Source organism: Notothenia rossii, assembly GCF_949606895.1.
Source record: "Notothenia rossii genome assembly, chromosome: 4".
Classification (NCBI taxonomy): domain Eukaryota; kingdom Metazoa; phylum Chordata; class Actinopteri; order Perciformes; family Nototheniidae; genus Notothenia; species Notothenia rossii.
Genome location: NC_136902.1, coordinates 75,141,315 through 75,165,543, shown reverse-complemented (window position 1 = coordinate 75,165,543; position 24,229 = coordinate 75,141,315). Strand labels below are relative to the sequence as shown.

The 24,229-nt window shown below is 39.4% G+C and overlaps 1 protein-coding gene and 1 pseudogene across 2 annotated transcripts; both read left to right on the top strand.

Annotated features, from left to right (window-relative positions):
• Positions 1 to 5,907: 5,907 nt before the first annotated feature.
• On the top strand, positions 5,908 to 12,189 carry LOC307034922 (extracellular calcium-sensing receptor-like; annotated as a pseudogene). Its single transcript has 7 exons — positions 5,908 to 5,916; positions 6,074 to 6,307; positions 6,834 to 7,527; positions 10,454 to 10,601; positions 10,662 to 10,889; positions 10,999 to 11,125; positions 11,257 to 12,189. The product of its transcript is annotated as an extracellular calcium-sensing receptor-like (transcript).
• A 247-nt stretch (positions 12,190 to 12,436) lies between these two features.
• Positions 12,437 to 23,097, top strand: LOC307037457 (extracellular calcium-sensing receptor-like). The gene is made up of 7 exons (XM_079678341.1): positions 12,437 to 13,998; positions 19,532 to 19,690; positions 19,782 to 20,064; positions 20,313 to 21,125; positions 21,230 to 21,457; positions 21,676 to 21,799; positions 21,891 to 23,097. The coding sequence occupies exons 2-7, from the start codon at positions 19,539 to 19,541 to the stop codon at positions 22,802 to 22,804; spliced, it is 2,514 nt and encodes an 837-aa protein (XP_079534467.1). The 5' UTR covers positions 12,437 to 13,998; positions 19,532 to 19,538; the 3' UTR covers positions 22,805 to 23,097.
• The last annotated feature ends 1,132 nt before the right edge of the window (positions 23,098 to 24,229 follow it).

The following is a 24,229-nucleotide window of genomic DNA, read 5'->3' as shown; positions in this document are numbered from 1 at the left end:
CTTGGAACGCAATGCACTAGTAGGACAGTAGGGTATAATGAGTTCTTTAAGGTAAGATGGCGCCGGCCCATTAAGGGCTTTGTAGGCGAGAAAAATAATTTTAAATTCTATCCTGTGTTCTATAGGGAGCGAGTGTAAGGCAGCCAGAACAGGAGTAATGTGGTCCCTTTTCCTAACACTGGTTAGTACACGAGCTGCAGCATTTTGAATCAGCTGAAGCGACTTGACTGACTTCTTGGTACACCCTGATAATAAGGAGTTACAATAATCCAGCCTTGAAGTAACAAATGCATGGACTAGTTTCTCTGCATCGTTTTGAGGCAAGATATGCCTGATTTTTGCAATGTTACGTAGATGGAAGTAGGCGGTCCTTGAAATTGATTTTATGTGGGCGCTAAAGGATAAATCCTGATCAAATATAACACCAAGATTCCTTACAGTCTCACTGGAGGCCAAATTAACGCCATCCATAGTTAGTATATCTTTAGATAATTTGTTTCGTAGATTCTTTGGGCCAAGTACAATAACTTCAGTTTTGGTCGTGTTTAACATAAAAAAATGTAAGGTCATCTACGTTTTTAAGTCCTTGAGGCAGTCTTGAATTTTATTTAGATGATTAATTTCTTCAGGCTTGATTGATAAACATAGTTGAGTATCATCCGCATAACAATGAAAGTTTACAGAATAATTCCTTATAATATTGCCTAACGGAAGCATATATAATGTGAACAAAATAGGTCCGAGCACTGAGCTCTGTGGCACTCCATGGCTAACTTTGGTTTGAGTGGAAGATTCATCGTTTACACGTACAAACTGAGAGCGTTCAGATAGATAGGACCTAAACCAGCCTAAAGCAGTTCCCTGTATGCCAACTAAGTGCTCTAGTCTTTGCAATAGGATATCATGGTCGATAGTATCATGCTGCACTGAGATCGAGCAAAACAAGAATAGAGACAAGTCCCTTGTCTGAGGCTATTAGAATGTCGTTTGTGACTTTAACCAGAGCTGTCTCTGTGCTATGATGTGTTCTAAAGCCAGACTGAAAATCTTCAAATAAATCCTAGTTTTTTAATTAATCACACAGCTGTTTTGCGACTGCTTTCTCAAGAATCTTTGAGAGGAACGGAAGATTAGAAATAGGTCTATAGTTGGCTAAAACCTCTGGATCGAGGTTGTGCTTTTTAAGAAGTGGTTTTATCACTGCTACTTTGAATGATTGTGGAACATAGCCTGATAATAAAGAAATATTCATAATATTTAATAAAGAAGTGCTAATTAATGGAAAAACTTATTTTAACAGCTTAGTTGGAATCGGGTCTAAGATACACGTTGATGGTTTAGAAGAGAGAATCATTGAATTTAATTGTTCAAGGTTTATGGCTGAAAAGCATTCTAGTTTACTATCTAGTGTAATATTAGAACTTACGTTTCCGGGAGCTGTTGATAACACTATACTGGTCAAAGGCAAGAGGTCATTAATTTTGTTTCTAAGAGTAACAATTTTATCGTTAAAGAAGCACATACAATCATTACTACTGAGTGCTATGGGAATAGAAGGCTCAATCGAGCTGTGGCTCTCTGTCAGCCTGGCTACAGTGCTGAAAATAAATCTTGCATTATTCTTATTCTCATCTACTAATGAAGAGTATTAGGCTGCTCTCGCTTTACGCATTGCTTTCTTATATTCATTGAGAGTAATATGCCAAATTAAACGAGATTCTTCAAGTTTAGTGGAACGCCATATCCTTTCAAATTGTCTCGACTTTTGCTTTATTTGGCGGGTTTCGGCATTATGCCATGGAGCTAATCTATGTTGTTTTATTTTCTTCTTTTTCAAAGGAGCAACAGAGTCTAATTTTATTCGCAACGCATCTGTAGCACTATCAACAACATGATCAATTTGGGGTGGTGTACATTTTGTATACATTTCCTCCCTTACATGCAGACATGCTATCGAGTCAAGTATTGGTGGAATCTCTTCCTTAAATTTGGCTATAGCACTAACAGATAGGTTTCTGCTGCAGGAGCTTTTGACTAATGCTTTGTAGTCTAGTAACAGTAATTCAAAAGTTACTAAGAAATGGTAGGATAAAGCAGGATTATGCGGTTCGACTAATAGTTGCTCAATTTCAATACCATAAGTCAGAACAAGGTCGAGAGTGTGATTATAGCAGTGGGTTGGTTTATTTACACTCTGACAAAAACCAACAGAATCTAATATAGAGTTAAATGCAACAGTAAGGCTATTTTTATCATCGTCAACATGAATATTAAAGTCACCTTCGATAATTACTTTATCTGTTTTGAGTACCAAAGCTGATAAAAACTCTGAGAATTCTGATAAGAATTCTGAATAAGGACCTGGTGCACGGTACACTGTAACAAATAAGATTCGCTGCAAAGTTTTCCAGGTCGGATGCGTAAGATTAAAAACAAGGCTTTCAAAGGAGGTATAATTTAATTTTTGTTTAGTATTGATAAGTAAACTCGAGTCAAATATTGCTGCAACTCCACCTCCTCGGCCCGTGCCTCGGGCAATATGAGTATTGATATGGCTGGGTGGAGTGGCCTCATTTATGCTGACATATTCTTCATGTCTCAACCAAGTTTCAGTGAGACAGCATATATCAGTATTATAATCTGATATTAAATAATATACCAATATTGCTTTAGATGCTAGAGATCTTACGTTTAAGAGACCACATTTAATCTTCCTGTTCTGTTGCACTGTAGTAGTTGTTACATTTACTTTTGTTAGGTTATTATTAGGGCCGGGACTCGATTAAAAAAAATAATCTAATTAATTAGAGGTTTTGTAATTAATTAATCGAAATTAATCGCATTTTTAATCACATATAAATATTTGACCTGAGAACAGTGAGAAGATGTCAATAAAGTGTGCCGTCACACAGAGGTAATTTGAATTGCTTACCGAGGTACAATGATCCCCAGTCAGGGCAACACATTCGGCTTTCTCCAATACATTTTCTTTATCTTCCTTTTCATTGTCATAAAGCTGCTGGATTCTTTTTGTCACTGTCTTTCTGCATGGCAGCTCATATGTTGTGTCAGACGATGCAATCTGTAGTACCTTTTGCAGCCCCTTATCTTCTACCACTCCAAGTGGTTTACAGTCGAGTGCAATCCAGTGAGCTGATTATTTTTTCAGACGTGGATTTAGTTATCCTGGCCCTGAAACCAGTCATCTGGTTGAGTATGGGTCATACTTGTCAACCCTCCCGATTTTCGCGGGAGACTCCCGATTTCACTGCCATCTCCCGGTTTCCTTCCGGGGTCATATTTCTCCCACATTTCTCCCGATTTCTGAGAAATAAGATTTACACACGACTGTTTCCACTCGGACTTTAATACAGCTACACCATTGTTTGGTTTCCATGGTAACACGTCTCTTTAGTAGCGCGCGCAACTCAAAGTCTGAGAGGATGAGGCAGATATTCACAGAAAACAGATCGAGAATCGACAACTACTCTACTCTCTGCTCGCTCCTTTCCTGTAAAGTGCAGGTCCAGTCCACACATATGCTCCATCAAGGACGGTGCTACAGGTCGCAAGGCAGTGCACTTACAACTACAATAAGCATGTTAATGTTAATCTAACAGCTCCGGCGATCCACGGGGCCAACCAAAGCGGTCTCATCAGCTTCTTCGTTCATGTTTGACTATTGTTCACTGTGGTTTGTTGTTGTCTGAAGTCATGAACGTTAGTTGGTGCTCCAGTATAATCGGTACGTCTGAAACTCATCCAGTGAGAAACGTTCCGCAGGGCAAAAATAAGTGCGATTAAAATGCGTTAATTTTTTTAACGCGTTAAAGTCCCGGCCCTAGTTATTATGTATGACACCTCTATTAGGTTTTACCTTAAATTGTCCTTGGGCAGACACACACACCGTTAATATTGGGTATTTTATTGGGTTCGGGATTCTTATGGATGACTGCCTAGGAGAGAGCGCAGAGAAGCGTGTAAGACTGCGACTCCGCCTCCTGGTCTCAACTCCAGTTTGTCATGGATTAAGTCCACAAAGCCCTGAAATGTTTGCCGAAATGAGATTTGCACCTTCCAAAGTAGGATGAATGCCGTCTCTCTTAATCAGACCAGGTTTTCCCCGGAAGGCTGTCCAATTATTTACGAAGCCCACATTGTTTGCTGGGCATCACCAAGACAACCAGCGCTGAAATGATGACGTTCGGCTATACATGTCATCATTGATCAGATTGGGGAGGGGACCAGAGAAGATTACGGTGTCCGACATTGTTTTAGCATAACTACACACCGACGCCACATTAACTTTGGTGCATTCTGATTGGCGTAAACGAACATCATTACCACCGACGTGAATAACAATCCAACTGTATTCACGTTTATTTTTAGCCAGTAGTTTGAGATGCGCCTCAACGTCGCCCGCTCTGTCACCCAGAATGCATGTGACTGTGGAGGCTTCGGTCTCTAAATTCACATGTCTCATAGCCTAATAGAGCTACCAATAATCAGAGTTGGCTTCTCAGCGGGTGTCTCGCTGAGTGGGGAATATCTGTTAGATACGTGAACGGGTTGGTGGGGACCTGCGGGTTTCGCGTTATGCCCCTTCTGAACAGTCACCCAATCTCCCTGCTGCTCGGGAGTTGCCGGGGGACGGCTAAGAGGAGCTACCTTTTGCCGGTCCGCACCGACTAACATGGGCTTTACTTTAGCTGAGTTACTTTCTAAGATGCGGAGCCGGGCTTCTATGGCTATGATTCCCGCCTCCAACCTAACAACTATACTACATTTAACACATGTATTGGTACCAGTAAAGGAGGTAGGGAAGTAACCAAACATGAGACAGTTAGAGCAGGAAATAGCACCGGAGGGTGGGGAAAGAGCCATGGCTAGCTATCAAGCTAAAGTAGCTACCGTTAGCAAACCCGAAAAGAGTCTAGGCAAATGTGGAGTTACAGTCGCTAAGAGAAGGAGAGTTGTGAGTGCTTAAGCTGTAGTAACGGGTGATTACAACGTCAGGCAGTTGCCGTGATCAAGAGTTTTAAAACGATCGATTAAGTTTAAGATAATAAGCTATCAGCAACAGAACAGGCACACGGGATACCCGGAGATGACAACAACAACAACCGGAAGTTACAACATGCTTACCGCAATAGTTGTCTGTTGTTACAAAGTATCTCATAATGTCTTTTTATCTCATAATTATGACTTTTTATCTCATTATTTCGACTTTCGTATCTCATAATTATGACTTTTTATCTCATAATTTCGACTTTTTTGTCTCATCATTATGACTTTTTATCTCATTATTTCGACTTTCTTATCTCATAATTATGACTTTTTATCTCATTATTATGACTTTTTATCTCATAATTCCGATTTTTTTATCTCATAATTATGACTTTTCACAGGGATTTAATTTTTTCAAGTGGCGGATGTGGGCTTACATAAATATGTATATATGCAAATACAAAAATAATACAATTATATGCAGACCCAAAATACCAATCTCCTATGTGATTTCAGATTAATTGCCGGAAATTGTTATTCAAATAATAAAATCAACATTGTCTCGCATAAAACATTTGACTAAACTTAAATATCCTCTCGTCTCCTGAGACTTATTTTCAAGCAGGACAATTCCCTTCTTGTTCTTGATGGTTTATAAAGGGGTGTCATGAGCTCTCAAGCAGATTGGCGTGACCTGAAGAGCACCGACATGTCCTTACTGAGGCCGCTCCTTTTGGTTCTGCTAATGGGGAAGGGGGACCCTGTGTTCTGACTGCAAGGCTCAGCACAACCGCCTGAACTGTTCCAAGAAGGTGACCTTGTTATTGGAGGCATTTTGTCCTTTCGCACAAGGCAGGATTACGTAATTAACACATTTCAGACAATTCCAGGAGTACGGAAATGTACAAAGTAAGTATTGTTAGGCATATTTTCAATGTTGTATGTTCATTGTACTGTATTTGAGACTCAACACAAATGTATTATTTTGTTCTATCTTTCACAACACCCTAGCTTCAATTTGAGAGAATTCAAATTTGCTCAAGCATTGATTTTTGCTATCAATGAGATCAACACATATCCTGACATCCTCCCTAATGTTAAACTTGGCTACAGTATCTATAATAACTGTGGAACTATGGACATACTGAGAGCTGCACTGGCACTGGTGAGTGGACTTAAGAAAGAAGTCAGGGACAACAACTGCACCAGAGCTGAAACGGTGAAAGCTATCTTTGGACATTCAGGATCAGTACCAACTATTGCATTTGCAAAAGTTGTTGGAAGGTTTCACATACCTGTGGTATGTAAAATAAAGGCAATTAAAGTTGTTCTGAAGTGTTTTTTAACATTGTGTGTACCTTTAACCTGTTAAGCCCTGAGCCTGTTTTTACAGGTCTCTGGCTCGAAAATGACATTCCCAGAACAAATGACCATATCTTCAATTATAAAAGGGGTAAATTAATAATATTTTTTCTCAAAGCAAGGTTACATCTGTGAGTTGGATTTAGAAGTGTCAGAATCAATATAGATGCTTTTATTTTGAAGTAAATTCAGATCGAACACGTGAGACGATCTCCCTTGTTTGCTCGGTAATGCTACGTGTTGCGATGTCTATGTTTGCTTCCCCTGTCGCGATTTCTGATCGCTCGGTGATGATACTAATACCTATATAATCTGTTGAATCTCAGCTTTAATTGGATATCTTGTATGTGCAGTTACGATAAGTAATAAGGGTATATTTACCTTGAGTTCTGTGCAAAGTGCGTTTGCATTTTTTCGCTCAGGGGTCATTTAGACGCTTCTTATGTTTGTCTATTTTACTGCAGATCAGCCATTATGCAACCTGTGGCTGTTTGAGCAGAAGAAAAGAGATCCCATGTTTTTCAGAACAATTCCAAGTGACGATACCAGAGCAGAGCACTGGCAAAGCTGGTCCATCACTTTGGATGGACCTGGATTGGTGCTCTTGCTGTTGATAATAGATATGGCCTGAATGGCATGGCTTTATTTATCAAAGCTGCAAAAGAATATGGAGTGTGCATTGAGTATTCTGAAGCATTTTCTAGTCGGGTCCACCTGATAGCCTACAGAATATAATAGAGATCATTACGCATGCCACTTCCAAAGTGATAATGGCTTTTATGTCTCACAGAGAAATTAAGTTGCTGGCGACTGAGTTTTACAAACAGAACATTAAAGGAATGCAGCTGGTTGGCAGTGAACCCTGGATCACAGATCACTCTCTCACTGACAGCGAGGGTCGCAGCATCCTTGTGGGCTCACTGGGCTTCGTTGTGAGCAAAGCTCAGATCCCGGGGCTGGAGGAATACCTGAGGCAGATCCATCCCTCACAGTTTCCAAACAGACAGTTTTTAAGAGATTTCTGGGAGGATGTGTTCAACTGCGCCCTGAATGACTCAGAAATAAAGCCATGCAGTGGCTTTGAGAGCTTGCTGAATGTTGAATCATATTTAGGGCCCGAGCACGGAGCGCTAGGACCCAATGGCGTCCTAGCACAAAGTGCGAGGAACCTATTGTTATTGATGGTATTATTATTATTCCACGCCATCATTCTCGTTTTTGAGGGCTTTAGGACGCTCAAAAAGTTCTATAATTTTGCACGGACACCAGGACCGGTAAAAATAGCAGCATTCTGGAGTCAATGGGTTCAAATTGTGCAAAATACTGGCTTGCGCCACCTATGGCCTTTCCCATTTTGTGAAAGATTTACGAAGTTGCACCGTAAGTCCAAATGACCTGAAATGTTGCACACTTATGCGGGTTAGCCCCGCCCCCCAAGATGTCGGCCATTTTGAAAAATGTGAATTTTTCATGCGTTTTAAGGACATTCTTGCGAACTCCTTCTTGGGGAATGATCGGAAAAATTCCAATTCAGCACAAGTTCAGCCCCTATCCAATATGATGCTAAATTATGAAGAACATTTTTGATAGCTCCATAATGGAGGTCTTAAGCTAACAGCGAATACACCATTTTTGACGATTTACATGTTGTAAATTACCCCAAACTACTCGCATATAGTTTTTCTGATATTCACGAAACGCTGTATACACATTGCTCTTATGATTGCAACATATTTCACATTTGCTTTTATTAGCCCCGCCCTCCAGAAAGTCGGACATTTCTGCAAACTCCTCCTAGGGGAATGATCGGAAAAAATCCACTCCAGGACAAGTTCAGCCCATATCCAATGTGATACTAAGTTGCGAAGGAATAGTCAATCGCTCAAACGATGAGCTCGTAAGCGAACAAAGAATTTTCAATTTTTTACGATTTACATGTCACAAATTACTCCAAATTACTCCAAACTACTCGCATATAGTTTTTCCGATATTCACGAAAAGCTGTTTACAAATTTCTCTTATGATTGCGGACACATTTACAATTTGCTTTTATTAGCCCCACCCCCAGAAAGTTGGCCATTTTGAAAAATGTGCGTTTTTTATTCATTTTAAGGAAATGTTTGCGAATTCCTCCTAGGGGAATGATCGGAAAAATTCCAATCCAGGATAAGTTCGGCCCCTATCCAATATGATGCTAAATTACGATGAACATTTTTGATAGCTCAATTGTGGAGGTCGTAAGCTAAAAGCGAATACACCATTTTTGACAATTTACATGTCGCAAATTACTCCAAACTACTCGCATACAGTTTTTCAGATATTCACGAAACACTGTATACACATTGCTATTATGATTGCACACATATTTCAAATTGCTTTCCATTAGCCCCGCTCCCGAGAAAGTCGGCCATTTTGAAAAATGTGCATTTTTCATGCATTTTAAGCACATTTTCGCAAACTCCTCCTTGGGAAATGACCGAAAAAATTCCTATACAGCACAAGTTCAGCCCATATCTAATGTGATGCTAAATTGTGAAGGAATAGTTGATCGCTCCAACGAGTAGCTCATAAGCTAACGAAGAATGTTCCATTTTTGACGATTTACATGCCACATATTACTCCAAATTAATCCAAACTACTCGCATATAGTTTATCCAATATTCACAAAACGCTGTATACACATTTCTCTTATGAATCTGGACATATTTCAAATTGCCTTCCATTAGCCCCACCCCCCAAAAACTCTGCAATTTCCAAATATGTGCGTTTTTCATGTATTTTAAGCACATTTTTGCAAACTCCTTCTAGGAAAATGTTGGGAAAAATTCCAATCCAGGACAAGTCAAGCGTATATCCAATGTCATGCTACATTGAGAAGAAATAGTCCTTCGCTCAAACGGGGAGCTCGTAGGCTAACGGAGAATGTACATTTTTTTACCAATTATATGTCAGATAAGCTAATCAGACCTGCCTGTCTGCCTGGCACATCAACTCACACACACACACACACACACACACACACACACACACACACACACACACACACACACACACACACACACACACACACACACACACACACACACACACACACACACACACACACACACACACACACACACACACACACACACACACACACACACACTCAACTTCTGTTAGTCAAACAATGCCCTTTGCTGGCGGCATATTCATTGCAACAGACACCTATACACTCCCTAACCCTAACCCTACTGTTTATTTGTAGATACCTCCTAAAGCCTACAAATAAAGTGTGAAATGTAGGCAAAATGTAGACACCTATACGCTCCCTAACCCTAACCCTAACCCTACTGTTTATTTGTAGATACCTTCTAAAGCCTACAAATAAAGTGTGAAATGTAGGCATGTTACACATATTATTGAGCGATATATATTATACACACTGTTCTGCTTTCTGCACTGACCTCAGCAGCTGTTCTCACTGTAAACATTGCGTCACAATGGAAGCAGTTGTATAATAGATAGCCTAACATCCAGGGGAGATGTGATTAGTGAGTAAACAAACGGTAAAGGGCAGAAAGTCTGATGCACATTTGATCATCTTAAATAACTTATAATCACAACGGGAACAGTTTGCAGAGCTGTGCTTCGTTGACATAAGTCCAGCCATGCGTCACGCCTCTTTTAAACATCACTGTTGGCTGAAATTGTCTCCGGAGAATACTTCAGTGTACCCTCGGTTATAGCTCCTCCAGAGATACTCCTCTCTCCTCTCTCCTCCACGTCTTTGTACCCTCGGTTATAGCTCCTCCAAAGAGACTCCTCCCTCCTCTAAATCAGGGTATCCTCGGTTACGGCTCCTCCTCGATAATCGATCCTCGACGAGCCTTTAGAGTAATTTGTTTTCCTTCGAGACGGCACGCCAACATCCATTTCCGGGTCGCTGCCGGAGGACCTGGGAGTCTGGGACGCGAAAATGATAGAAATCACAAACGGCTCATTTTGGAGCCGAGACGACCGGCTGCCCTCCCTGACAGGCGCACGGACGCGAGGGCCCGCTCATCACTGCGCGCACTTCTGTGACCGCAGCTTTAATTTACAGATGCTTCTGAGCTTCGATTCACTTATTATGTATACAAATCAGTTTATGCAGTGGCTCATGCTCTTGACAACCTGATTAAATCTGAGGAGGGTAAAGGGCCTTTTTTAATGGGACCTGTGCTAATACCAAATGCATTCAACCATGGCAGGTGAGGAATACTCCTTTGGATATAATTTGCCATTTAATCTCCGCACAATTTCTTTAATAGGTCTTGCAATATTTGAACACTGTGAATTTCACCACCGAGGAAGGGGAACACGTTTATTTTGACAGTAATGGAGACTCTCCAGCACAATATGAACTTGTTAACTTACAAATGACAAGCAAGGGAACCATGGAAGGAATAATAGTTGGCAATTATGATGCTTCTCTTCCAGAAAGTCATCAGTTTATCAAGAAAAAAATCCCAGTTGTATGGGGAAATGCACAGACCAAGGTAGAGCAGATGCTCCTGTTTACTAACTCACTGATTTACTGAAAAACCTTGCCAGGTATGTTTAAGATTTCAACAAAATTGTGTTGACAAATTGTGTTTATGTGTGTAGGAGGTTCCTGTGTTAGTCTGCAGTGAGAGTTGTCGTCCTGGAACTCGTAAGGTCCTCCAAAAAGGAAAGCCAGTCTGTTGTTATAATTGCATTCACTGTCCAGCAGGAGAGATCAGTAAAACAACAGGTGAATACAAAATATATCAGTATTTCATGACTAAATGGGATTTTAAATAATATAAAAAACCCATTTTGTGCCTCTGAAACCCTGACATCAATTTCACACTTCGTTCCTCTTTGTCCTTTTTTGTTTTGCAGATTCAATACACTGTATGAAATGCCCACCACTGGTCCAACAAGCAGGGAGATGCTTGCATACTAGAATAAATAGAATGTTTAGCATATGATGAAATCCTGGGATCATTGTTAGTTTTATTTTCCTTGCTGGGAGTTTTTCTAACTATGATCACAACACTAGTCTTCTACTGCCACAAATAAACCAACAACTCTGAGCTGAGCTCCCTGCTGCTCTTCTCCTTGACTCTGTGTTTCCTGTGTTCTCTGACCTTCATCGGCCGGCCCTCTCAGTGGCCCTGCATGCTGCGACACACAGCGTTCGGCATCACCTTTGTTCTATGTATCTGGGTTTATCCTAATAAAGAAATTTGAATATATCTCTTGTGTTCTGGGGAAAACAAAAGTGGTGCAATGGCCTTCAGGGCTTCACTTCCAGGCATTAATATGATGAAGTGGTTTGGGCCTGCCCAGCAGAGACTCAGTGTTCTGAGTTTCACTCTAATACAGGTTATAATTTGCATACTTTGGCTGACAATCAACCCTCCATTCCCCTTTAAAAATATGAAACATGATAAGGATAAGATTATTCTTGAGTGTGCCCTGGGATAACCTGTAGGGTTCTGGGCTGTGATAGGATACATATGGCTCTTAGCTGTGTTGTGTTTTGTTCTTGCTTTTTTGGCTAGAAAGCTGCCTGATCATTTTAATGAAGCTAAATTTGTCACATTCAGCATGTTGATATTCTGTGCGGTCTGGATCACCTTTATCCCAGCATATGCCAGCTCTCCTGAGAAGTTCACTGTGGCCGTGGAGATATTTGCTATTCTGGCCTCCAGTTATGGAATGCTGTTTTGCATTTGTATGCCAAAATGTTACATCATTTTGTTCAGGCCTGAGCAGAACACTAAAAAACAGCTAATGGCAAGGACAGCTCGTAATGATGTACGTTATTAACCATTGCCCAAATCCGTTGTAATGTCGTTTTTATCTCAAACAACTAAAAGGAAAAATGTGCTTCTTCTTTTTGTATCATAGTGTTTTCCTAATACAATGTACTATTTATTTATATTAATACATATTTAATCAAATACGATTTTGTACACGCGTATTGTTTTTACACATTCATTCAATAATAACAATTACAGATTTATACAAATGTTTTTATTTAGTCATAGTGTATTCATGATAACAAAGCTTGACTTTTAATTTAAGTTTGTGATAGGTATGATACAAATGATGCCATTAATCATTGAAATATCAATCAATCAATCAATCAATGTTTATTTATATTGCCCAATATAACAAATGTTACATTTGTCTAAGTGGACTTCGCAGTTTGTACAGAATATCAGTATGACAATCCGACACCCTCTGTCCTTTGACCCTCACATCGTACAAGGAAAAACTTCCGGCGAAAACCCCACAGTTTAAAGGGAAAAATGGGAGAAACCTCAGGGAGAGCAACAGAGGAGGGATCCCTCTCCCAGGACGGACAGACGTGCAATAGATGCCGTGTGTAAATTGAAAAGATAATACATTTACAACATAGGTAGACCAAGTGTTTGGAAATGCATGTGTCTATAATAAGAAGATGAATCCACGAGGATGTCGGCAATCTTGTGGGAGCCATCAGGGAAGTAGTATGGTGAGAGTCTGACAGGACCGCAGAGATAGGTTCAGTCACGACTCGAACTCCAGGACTCAGATCCAGTACTCAGGATAGAGGATCCAGGACACACGACCACAGCAACAGGATTAGCCTCGACTCAGGATCCCGGCGTATATATGGACACAAAAAAGAGATTTGGGGGAAGCTGGGTTAATCGGAACATGACAGTACACAGGTACAAACAGACAGAAAGACAGAGTAAGGTGCCCCCCCCAACAGTCCAAGCCTATAGCAGCTAAACTAACATGTCTACAAATGCACTCCCTTAGGATAGGTTGAGGGAAAAGGGTAGCAAGTAAGAAGTAGGAAACAGAGGTGGAGAGGCACACGAAGGGAGAGAGGTCCCCACTGGAACCTGAATTGGTTAGAGGTAAGGAGTAGGTCTGTGGCTACGTTCCACACTCCCGGGCCGGGCTAGGCCTTTTCTGCAACCTGTTACCCTCTAATAGAACCTCGAGAGGTCAGAGAGGGGAAAGGTTTTGTATACAGTTTTAAATATAAGATCTAAGTTTTTAGGATTTAAGTGAAAGAGTAAGAACTAAAATGTAAAGGTGAAGAGGCACAACGTATCTACCAGTGGCAGCCGGCCCATAGGGGTGCTAGGGGCGCCGCCCCACCTCTTCCCACATTACAAATTACAATTAAAAAAATTAAAATTTAAAAATATATATATTTTTTAAAATATATATATTTTTTAATATATTTTTTAAATTTTAATTTTTAATGAACAAGGTAAATATTATATAATTGGTATCAGTAAAATGTATAATCTACAATAAAATCTCGTTTAAAATCTCGTTTAAAATGGGCGCTAAGAGAGGAGCCCTCAACCAGTGCAGCAGCAGCCACTAGCAGCTGACTGTTGCTATCTGTAAGCTATGGCTCTGAAACATAATTTCCGCCAATCAGCGTCGTCAAATCTTATGATCACCGGGCGCCAATGTCAGCGCCCGGTGCGGGGTTATGGCTCGAAAGGATCCGAATTGTGTAAAACTCTCGCGAGAGTTTGCGAGTCACGTGTGGCTGAATGTTTACGTTTGACACGCAGCCTTTCAGTTACGATCGTTAACATCAGTGGGCCACAGCAAATTATGGTGAGAAGCTAAACTATCTATTAATTATGTCAATTACAGGGAGTGTGATTGTAACTGTGTGTGTGACTAGCTGGATGCAAAGAGGTAAACATTGTCTTTTGTTTCCCATGCTTGCTCTTCAAACAGCCGGGGACTGATACTATGTGCCCGTGCTAAATAAACACACACACACACACACACACACACACACACACACACACACACACAGACACACACACACACACACACACACACACACACACACACACACACACACACACACACACACACACACACACACACACACACACACACACACACACATTATTGTAGTTGAGTTTTGACAGCATCCATCAAACTAGATGTTTTGCCTTAATGGTCTGTTTTTTAATATTTCTGTGTTTCTGAACCACGTCTGTGTCTGCATATAATGTTCGTATTTAGTCTCCTCAGGGTTCCCGCGGGGTCTTAAAAAGTCTTACATTTGATAATCTGAATGTAAGGCCTTAAAAAGGTCTTAAATATGACCAAAAAAATAAGAAAGGTCTTAAATATGATTTAGAAGGTCTTCAAAATGATCGGATTTGAAAGGTACCTCTGTGTTGCGATAGCGTCTAAATGTGTTTTGGGGGAAATGTCCAGGCTGCAAAGTAACCAGTACGGTAAGAGCCTTTCAGTTCCCCACAACAATTTGTATTGAATTAAATCAACATGGAACCAGTAATCACTAACTTTGTTTCCCCCGGCCCCTTATTGGAGAACACCCAGCTAGTAACCTAGCAACCAAGCTTCAGCTTGCGGCAGTCAGAAACTCATGTATCTTCGAATCTACTTACAAATTAATATGGGGAAGTGTCAGTTCAAACGTATTTGGTTGGAAAATATCTAATTTAGTGCTTGGTTGAAACCAGTGGAGGGAATGTGTTTGAAGCCCGCCGCACCATTTGCAAAATAAATAAGCGTTTGTTTTGCTAATGTAGTGTTAGCTAGTGCAGCGTTAACTAGTGCAGCAGCTCCCGCAACAACACCGGGGGACAGCCGGGCGACGTTTGGGTCTACGTCAACCCTAAAAGCGGAGGTGCTGTAGACTCTAAATACCGTAGTTAAACACCAATCATACAACAGCAACGATGAAATAGTGTAGCCAATTTAATTTAAGGGGTAATTTCTCAAAATGTTCCCTTTGTGGTTTATTCACCATTACAATAGCCCCACCTAAAATAATTTCCACCAGCCACCACTGGTATCTACGTCAATGCACTCTTATTAGATTGTTTTATTTTATCACTATAAGCTTTATCAAAAAGGAATGTCTTAAGCATACTCTTAAAAACGGATAGGCTGTCTGCCGCCCGAACACAAACTTGAAGCTGATTCCACAAATGTGGAGCTTGATAAGAAAAGGCTCTGGCTCCCATTGTACTTTTAGAGACTCTAACCAACAACCCTGCATTCTTGGAACGCAATGCCCTAGTAGGACAGTAGGGTATAATGAGTTCTTTAAGGTAAGATGGCGCCTGCCCATTAAGGGCTTTGTAGGCGAGAAGAAGAATTTTAAATTCTATCCTGTGTTCTATAGGGAGCCAGTGTAAGGCAGCCAGAACAGGAGTAATGTGGTCCCTTTTCCTAACTCTAGTTAGTACACGCGCTGCAGCATTTTGAATCAGCTGAAGCGACTTAACTGACTTCTTGGTACACCCTGATAATAAAGAGTTACAATAATCCAGCCTGGAAGTAACAAATGCATGGACTAGTTTCTCTGAATCGTTTTGAGGCAAGATATGCCTAATTTTGGCAAAGTTGCGTAGATGGAAGTAGGCGGTCCTTGAGATTGATTTTAGGTGGGCGTTAAAGGATAAATCCTAATCAAATATAACACCAAGATTCCTTACAGTCTCACTGGAGGCCAAATCCATCCATAGTTAATATATCTTTAGATAGTTTGTTTAGTAGATTATTTGGGCCGAGTACAATAACTTCAGTTTTGGTCGTGTTTAACATCAAAACGTTTAAGGTCATCCACGTTTTTAAGTCCTTGAGGCAGTCTTGAATTTTATTTAGGGGATTGGTTTAATCAGGCTTGATGGATAAATATAGTTGAGTATCATCCGCATAACAATGGAAATGTACAGAATGATTCCTTATAATATTGCCTAGTGGAAGCATATATATTGTGAACAAAATAGGTCCAAGCACTGAGCCCTGTGGCACTCCATGGCTAACTTTGGTTTGCATGGAAGATTCACGTTGACACGTACAAACTGAGAGCGTTCAGAGAGATAGGACGGAAACCAGCCTAAAGCAGTTCCCTGTATGCCAACTAAGTGCTCTAGTCTTTGCAATAGGATATCCTGGTCGATAGTATCAAATGCAGCAATGAGATCGAGCAAAACAAGAATAGAGACAAGTTCCTTGTCAGAGGCTATTAGAAGGTCATTTTTGACTTTAACCAGAGCTGTCTCTGTGCTATGATGTGTTCTAAAGCCAGACTGAAAATCTTCAAATAAATCTTTTTTTTTTAAAGTAATCACACAACTGTTTTGCGACCGCTTTCTCAAGAATCTTTGAGAGGAATGGGAGATTAGAAATAGGTGTATAATTGGCTAAAACCTCTGGATCGAGGTTGTGCTTTTTAAGAAGAGGTTTTATTACTGCAACTTTAAATGATTGTGGAACATAGCCTGATAATAAAGACATATTCATAATATTTAATAAAGAAGTGCTAATTAATGGAAAAACTTCCTTTAACAGCTTAGTTGGAATCGGGTCTAAGATACACGTTGATGGTTTAGAAGAAAGAATCATTGAATTAAATTGCTCAAGGTTTATGGCTGAAAAGCATTCTAGTTTACTAGTGTAATATTAGGGCTTACATTTCCGGGAGCTGTTGATAAAACTATAGCGGTCAAAGGCAATAGGTCATTGATGTTGTTTCTAAGAGTAACAATTGTATCATTAAAAAAGCACATGCATATAAATGCGTATATAAATATAATGCGCCCGGAGAGAGATTATGGTTTAATGTCCATTACCTACTGACAAATATTATGAACTTGATGCGTAAGATCCTCAATCAAAAGATAACAAATTACATTTTAAGGATTAAACATTTTAAATATTACATGACTCAATTTGAAATAATACGGCTCACCACTAAACAAACTACCTTAAATTGTATTTATTCATATTCCTGTATTTGGTGGCAAATGTTTGATATCCTCAGATCTCACAGTAAATTCAAGTTGCACACATAACATCCATCACTATATTTATTCTCTGATTTCTTTCAAGAAGGTTAAAGTTTTCTTAACAAATATTTAAATCAAATAAATAACAGTTCAATGAAACAGCAGTGGATGCAGGAGAGATGAAGGGATATTACATTAATTTGTGTCCCCTTCAAACGTGAAGCTCTCAAGTTCAAAAATACAATGATGCAATACACCAGAAATAAAGGTAACACTTGTACATAATTAAAAACAACACAGAAGAACAACAATGAAAGATAAATGAATCCCCATCTGTTTAAAGCAATACTTTATCACCCAGCGGCTTGCCTCCAGTGGGGAAACTCCGGCATGGACATGGACACTGGAGGGTAAACATTGCAGATTGCTTCATCCTTTTACACAACAACAGGAACAACAAGTGGCATATCGCTTCAAGCTGAAAAATAGGGTCTAAAAGGATTGACAATCGTGTCACAACATGTAAATGTGACATGTTAAATAAATTAAGGGTTTGTTTTGATCCTTCCCTTCCATCCTTTTTTTTTTTTTTTAACTCTCCTGTTATCTTTGGGGTCAATTTCATCCCATTCAATGTTTAACAAATCTAAAAAAAATGGTTCACATCATTTTTTTTTGCTTAGTATTTCATGACTTTTCCTAATTTAGTGAGGACTAATGGTTAAACATAAAATGAACATCAAGATCTTTTTTAAATGTCCTGTACGCAGTTTGTACGCATCGGTGTTCCTTGGGGTCAATTTGACCCCAGGTTCTTTTAGTAGTATAAAACATCATTTGTTTTCAATATTTTAGACATATTTGTGTTGATTGTGTAGGATGATATTGAGGTGACCATTACATGCACATGTATCATTTTAAAACAAAACTACCCTCTGCTTTAGTTATTTGTCCTTTAACAAAATCAAAAATATCTTACTTTAACATTTTATTTCAGTCGGTAAGATTTAATGGTGATTTATATATTTTTCGATAGTCACATAATAGGAATTCTGGATGTATAAAGGGGTCTGTAGGGGGGAAGGTTGGAGTAGTGTTTTATTGAAATGGTCATTTAGGTAGTCAACTAAGATACCTAAATCATCAGAGACTTTGGAGACAAACATTTGGAATATGATCATTGTCTTGATTTTTAAACTACTGGGTTCAAATTGACCCCAGAGGATAAAGGGTGTAAAGTAAATCTGAGGATAACAGGATTTAAAGAAAACAATAGTTCCTGTTTATTTTAACAGCAGGCCTGTTTGAAACCACATTAGGAGCATTATGGCATTTTACATAATTTAATACTAATTGGCTTGCTATTTCATCCCTTTTCATTCATTCAAGTTTTATTTTGAGTTTTCCTGAAATTGAATTTTTTTTAAATAATAAGTGAATGGGCCATTCAATATTATGTTTCCCTTACAATTACACCCTACAATGTTCCTGTAGTAATTGAGAACAAGTTGTTTTTGTGTTAAAGTGAAAATATGATCAACTAACCAGTTCATATATTTCTGAAGTAATACAAGTTAGTTAGATCGCACAACCACTGCCAACATACAGAAAACCAATACAAATGGTATGATCTGTCCACCCAGCATGGTGAGTCCTGGCGGCGAGAAGATAGGACATGTTTACAGACCGTTTTCTAGTTTCTGATACAGCCCCAGGTTAGAAGTACAGCGGACACAAACGTGGTTAATGCAAATTATAGGCCAACGCCAAACGACTCAGAGTTTCTCCAATTTGGTCATATTTTGTGTATTCCTGCCAATCCTTACACTTTAGTAGTTTAACTAACTAATAAGTATACATACTGTATGGACCAGGTAAAAGTGAATTATTGTCCCATGTTTATTTCTTTCATCATGGGAATCAGATGCAGTATTTCTTTATCGTTCGCATTACATGTGAAAATTGTGAAGTTGTTATGCCTGTACATGTTACAGTTTTACTTTGAGTCATGACTTGCCACTTTGCCAAAATAAGGATAAAGGCCTAAGAAACAGACAAACAAATAATTGTGTCAGGAACTATGACTTGTGATACAGAAAGAAAAACTTGGATAGAAGATATTGATACTTAATTTTGCATTTTGTATTATCTTTGATTTGCTTTACACGCCAAAACCTTGACTTCAATCCCTGGGGCCCTCTACTCTGTGTCATGTGCTTCATACCCTAAAGCTGTCTAGAATAAGAGCATTGACACATTGAAAAGGTTTAGGTTTGAATATAAAAGTCTCATGAAGGCATTGAGGCCAGTCTGCAGAGCGAAGAAATGCCTCTACTGAAGCTGTTGTTCCTGGTTCTTCTTACCAGGAGGGTGATGCCTGTGTGCCGGCTGCAGGGGAGGGCACAACCCCCCGAGCTGTCCAAGGCTGGAGACTTTGTCTTAGGTGGCATCTTCACATTTCAAACTGGATACAGAGGCAGCATACCCAGCTTTCAAACCTTACCTGATCCTCCAAAATGCCTGAAGTGAGTATGTCTTTTGTTATTTTACGCGTTTTCTTTTTCAATACATTTTTGTGCAAATAAAATAATTTAAATAAATGTCTTGTTTTTCTAGCATCAATGTAAGAGAATTCAAATTTGCCCAGACTATGATCTTTGCAATTGAGGAAATAAACCAAAACCCTGCTTTTCTTCCGAACCTGGGCTACAAGATATACAATTCCTGTGGAATGACAAATATGATTAAGTCTGCGCTAGATTTAGCCAACGGGCAGAGGGAGATCATAGATGAGAGGAACTGTACAAAGGCTGACACTGCTCTGGCTATACTAGGCCACTCTGCCTCTGCACCTACAGTGGGATTTGCTCGGATTATGGGAAGGTTCCAGATACCAGTGGTAAATATTTTACTTTTATTGTCTGCATATAAATAATTCTAAAACACACAGAATAAGAGGATGTTTCTGAATCAATATGATTCGACTAAGAGGTTGTTTTGGAAATATATTTAATTCTGTATTTTAGAGGGCTTCTCGATTAACTTGTCTTATAATATAGATCCTTAATATTTTTCATTATATGACAATGTTATATGATGCATTTGTAATCAACATTATTCGATTCTGTCTAACTTTCCTTCAAACAGATCAGTCATTTTGCAACCTGTGCTTGTCTCAGCAACAGAGAGGAGTTTCCATCCTTTTTCCGAACTATTCCCAGCGACCTCCGCCAGAGCAGAGCCCTGGCAAAGCTGGTCAAGCACTTCGGCTGGACCTGGGTGGGGGCAATTAGTAACAAAAATGACTATGGTGTCGACGGTATGGCCTCTTTTATACAAGCTGCACAAGAAGAGGGGGTGTGCATTGAGTATTACGAGGCATTTGATCAAACAGGTCCTTTCCATGACTTAAACAAAGTAGTTGAAACTGTGAAGCACTCCACCTCTAAGGTTATTGTGGCATTTATGTCCCACAGAGAAGTTAATGTGCTGGCGACTGAGTTATACAGACAGAACATTACAGCACTGCAGCTGGTTGGCAGTGACGCCTGGATCACAGATCACTCTCTGACTGACAGCGAGGGTCGCAGCATCCTTGTGGGCTCACTGGGCTTCGTTGTGAGCAAAGCTCAGATCCCCGGGCTGGAGGAACACCTGAGGCAGATCCATCCCTCACAGTTTCCCGACAGTCATTTTGTAAGAGATCTCTGGGAAGATGTGTTCAACTGCGCCCTGAATGACTCTTCAAACACACACACAAAGCCATGCAGTGGCTTTGAGAGCTTGCAGAATGTTGAATCGTATTTTACAGATGTTTCAGAGCTTAGATTCACTTATAATGTATACAAGTCAGTTTACGCAGTGGCTCATGCTATACACAACCTTGTCACATGTGAAGAGGGGAGGGGCCCCTTCTACAACGGGAGCTGTGCTGATACTAAAAACATTCAACCATGGCAGGTGAGGAAAGAAAACTTTAATTGATCCTTTGAAATAATTTATTTATATCCCAAAAAACTAAGATGGAATTTGAAATAACCCAAAGCCCCCTCTTTTCTTTGCAGGTGCTACATTACTTACAGAATGTAAACTTTACAACAAGTCAGGGGGAAAGAGTGACCTTTGACCAGAATGGAGATTCGCCTGCAAAATATGAGCTCATTAATTTACAACATGTGACCTCAGGGACCATACATTTTGACACAGTTGGGGTTTTTGATGCCTCTCTGCCCCATGATCGTCAATTTATAATGAATGGCATGAAGATAGTGTGGGAAGGAGGAAGTCACACGGTACAAATTCATATTATTTTATACTCACATTTCTGGATTGTTAGTCATAATGCAATACTGCATAACATTTAATGTTCCAAATAAATGAAGCTAAGCATAACTAGATTGATACATAATTTATAATGTTTCCAAATTCAAATTACATGTAAACAACAATAAAATAAAAAAGTGTACACACTGTAAGTCACATACAATTCCTCCACATATTCATGTGCCAGGTGCCTGTGTCAGTGTGCAGTGAGAGCTGCAACCCGGGGAAACGCAAAGTCTTTCAGAAAGGAAAACCTGTTTGCTGTTATGACTGTATACCGTGTGCAGATGGAGAAATCAGCAACATCACAGGTTTGATCTAGAAAAATACTGTATCAGGATTTGTGCTTTTCTCTTTCCATGATCAGATTATGACCTAATTGTTTGTCTCTTTCAAAAACAGACTCTATGGAGTGCTTCAAATGTCCCATTGATTATTGGCCAAATACCAGAGGGGACACATGCATCCTGAAGGAAATAGAATTTCTGTCTTTTGAAGAGATCATGGGGATCATTTTAACATTATTTTGTTTGATGGGGGCGATTTTTACAACTCTTATAGCATCAATTTTTTTTCACTTCCGGGAAACTCCCATTGTAAGGGCTAACAACTCTGAGCTGAGCTTCCTGCTACTCTTCTCCTTGACTCTGTGTTTCCTGTGTGCTCTGACCTTCATCGGCCGGCCCTCTCAGTGGTCCTGCATGCTGCGACACACGGCATTTGGAATCACCTTTGTCCTCTCTATCTCTTGTGTTCTGGGGAAAACTATAGTGGTGTTAATGGCATTCAGGGCTACACTTCCAGGCAGTAATATGATGAAGTGGTTTGGGCCTTCCCAGCAGAGACTCAGTGTTCTGGGTTTTACTCTAATACAGGTTATAATTTGCATACTTTGGCTGACAATAAGCCCTCCATTCCCCTTTAAGAATATGAACCAATATAAGGATAAGATTATTCTTGAGTGTGCCCTGGGGTCACCTATAGGGTTCTGGGCTGTGTTAGGATACATAGGGCTCTTAGCTGTGTTGTGTTTTGTTCTTGCTTTTTTGGCTAGAAAGCTGCCTGATAATTTTAATGAAGCTAAATTTATCACATTCAGTATGTTGATATTCTGTGCTGTCTGGATCACCTTTATCCCAGCATATGCCAGCTCTCCTGGGAAATTCACTGTGGCTGTGGAGATATTTGCCATTCTGGCCTCCAGTTTTGGGCTACTATTCTGTATTTTTATCCCTAAATGTGTTGTTATTTTACTCAGGCCAGAACAAAATACCAAAAAGCATGTAATTGGCAAAACAAAAGATATCCACCATTAATTGTACAATGTTGTGACGACTTCCATTTAAACCATGTTTTGGATTGTTAATTAATTACTCAATGAAATATTTATTTCCCAACCAATCACTTTCTTTTTTGAGTCTCCCAACTTAATAACACCATTGCACGTGTACATGTTCATTTGTATTATAACATGTTTGTTAAGCAAATACAAATAAATTATTTGAAAAATTGTTGAATTTTACTCCAAACTGCCATGAAATCTGTATCTTTTAAATACCTTAAATCGTCAAATTTCTGCTGCCATCCATAGCCCAGAAAGTTTAGTGATACATGGTTGAAGTGTGATTAAGGGATATGATCATACCTTAATAGACAATTTGTATGTATTTTACTTCACAAAATCAAGTAAATAAAACATGATTAAGACACGAGTGCAGAGCCTGGTGCATGTGGTTGTGACAGACAAGAATACAAATCTTTCCTAAGTGTAAACACTATAAAACATCCTACATGGCACATATGATAATTAAATACATGGTTTATTTGAATTTAATCAGTGTTTGCAGGCATTTAACCATCACATGCATTAGGTATTTAGTTCTGTCAAGATTTTTGTTGGGATAAATCTATAATAAACATTGTATTTCTGTTAGGCGCCTATTCAAATTTCCAAGCATTTCTGTATAAGTCCTTAGAACATTTGGATCCATACCATTTGTTACACTGTTTTGGTGGCAAATTTAAATATTTTTGACCAGAATTAATACAAATGTAAAAAAAAAAAACTGCAATCCTAAGACATTTGTCGGTTTCTTCAAGAATAAAATACATTTCGCTAAATAGTTTTTTAGCGCTTCTGTTGAGGAAACTGCTCAAAAAACCCCTTTATGGACAATAAACATAGGAGAATTAAGCTAATCGAGCAAAATAACACATGCATCTACACCAATCACTGCAGGCCTTTGTCCAAAACTGCGTTTGATTAGCATAACGTTGCCATGGCTGCTAAGGGGAAAGTTGTTAGCTTGAGGTTAAAGGTCGCGGGTCCCCTGTGAATATATTGCCAATTCAGACACTCTGCACCAAAATGTTGCTTTACTTTGGAAATGTATTTGTTTATACGGAGGTGTGTGGCGCAATGGGTTGTGCGTTGGTGTTTGGATCAGGGGGTCACAGGTTCAAACGCCACTGCAGTCATGTCGTTGTGTCCCTGGGCAAGACACTTCACCCCAAATTGCCCTTGTGGGGATTGTTCACAGTATGTAGTATGTAAGTCGCTTTGGATAAAAGCGTCTAACAAGTAACATGTAATAATGATAATAATAATAATAATATTGATCATTAAATGTCATATCAATGGATTTCTTATTTCTTTGTTTAGAATTATATCAGTACCTTTATTCTAACTTCAAAGTTAAGCTTGATAAAGCGTCTTAAAGACAGTTAAGGAACACTGTGTC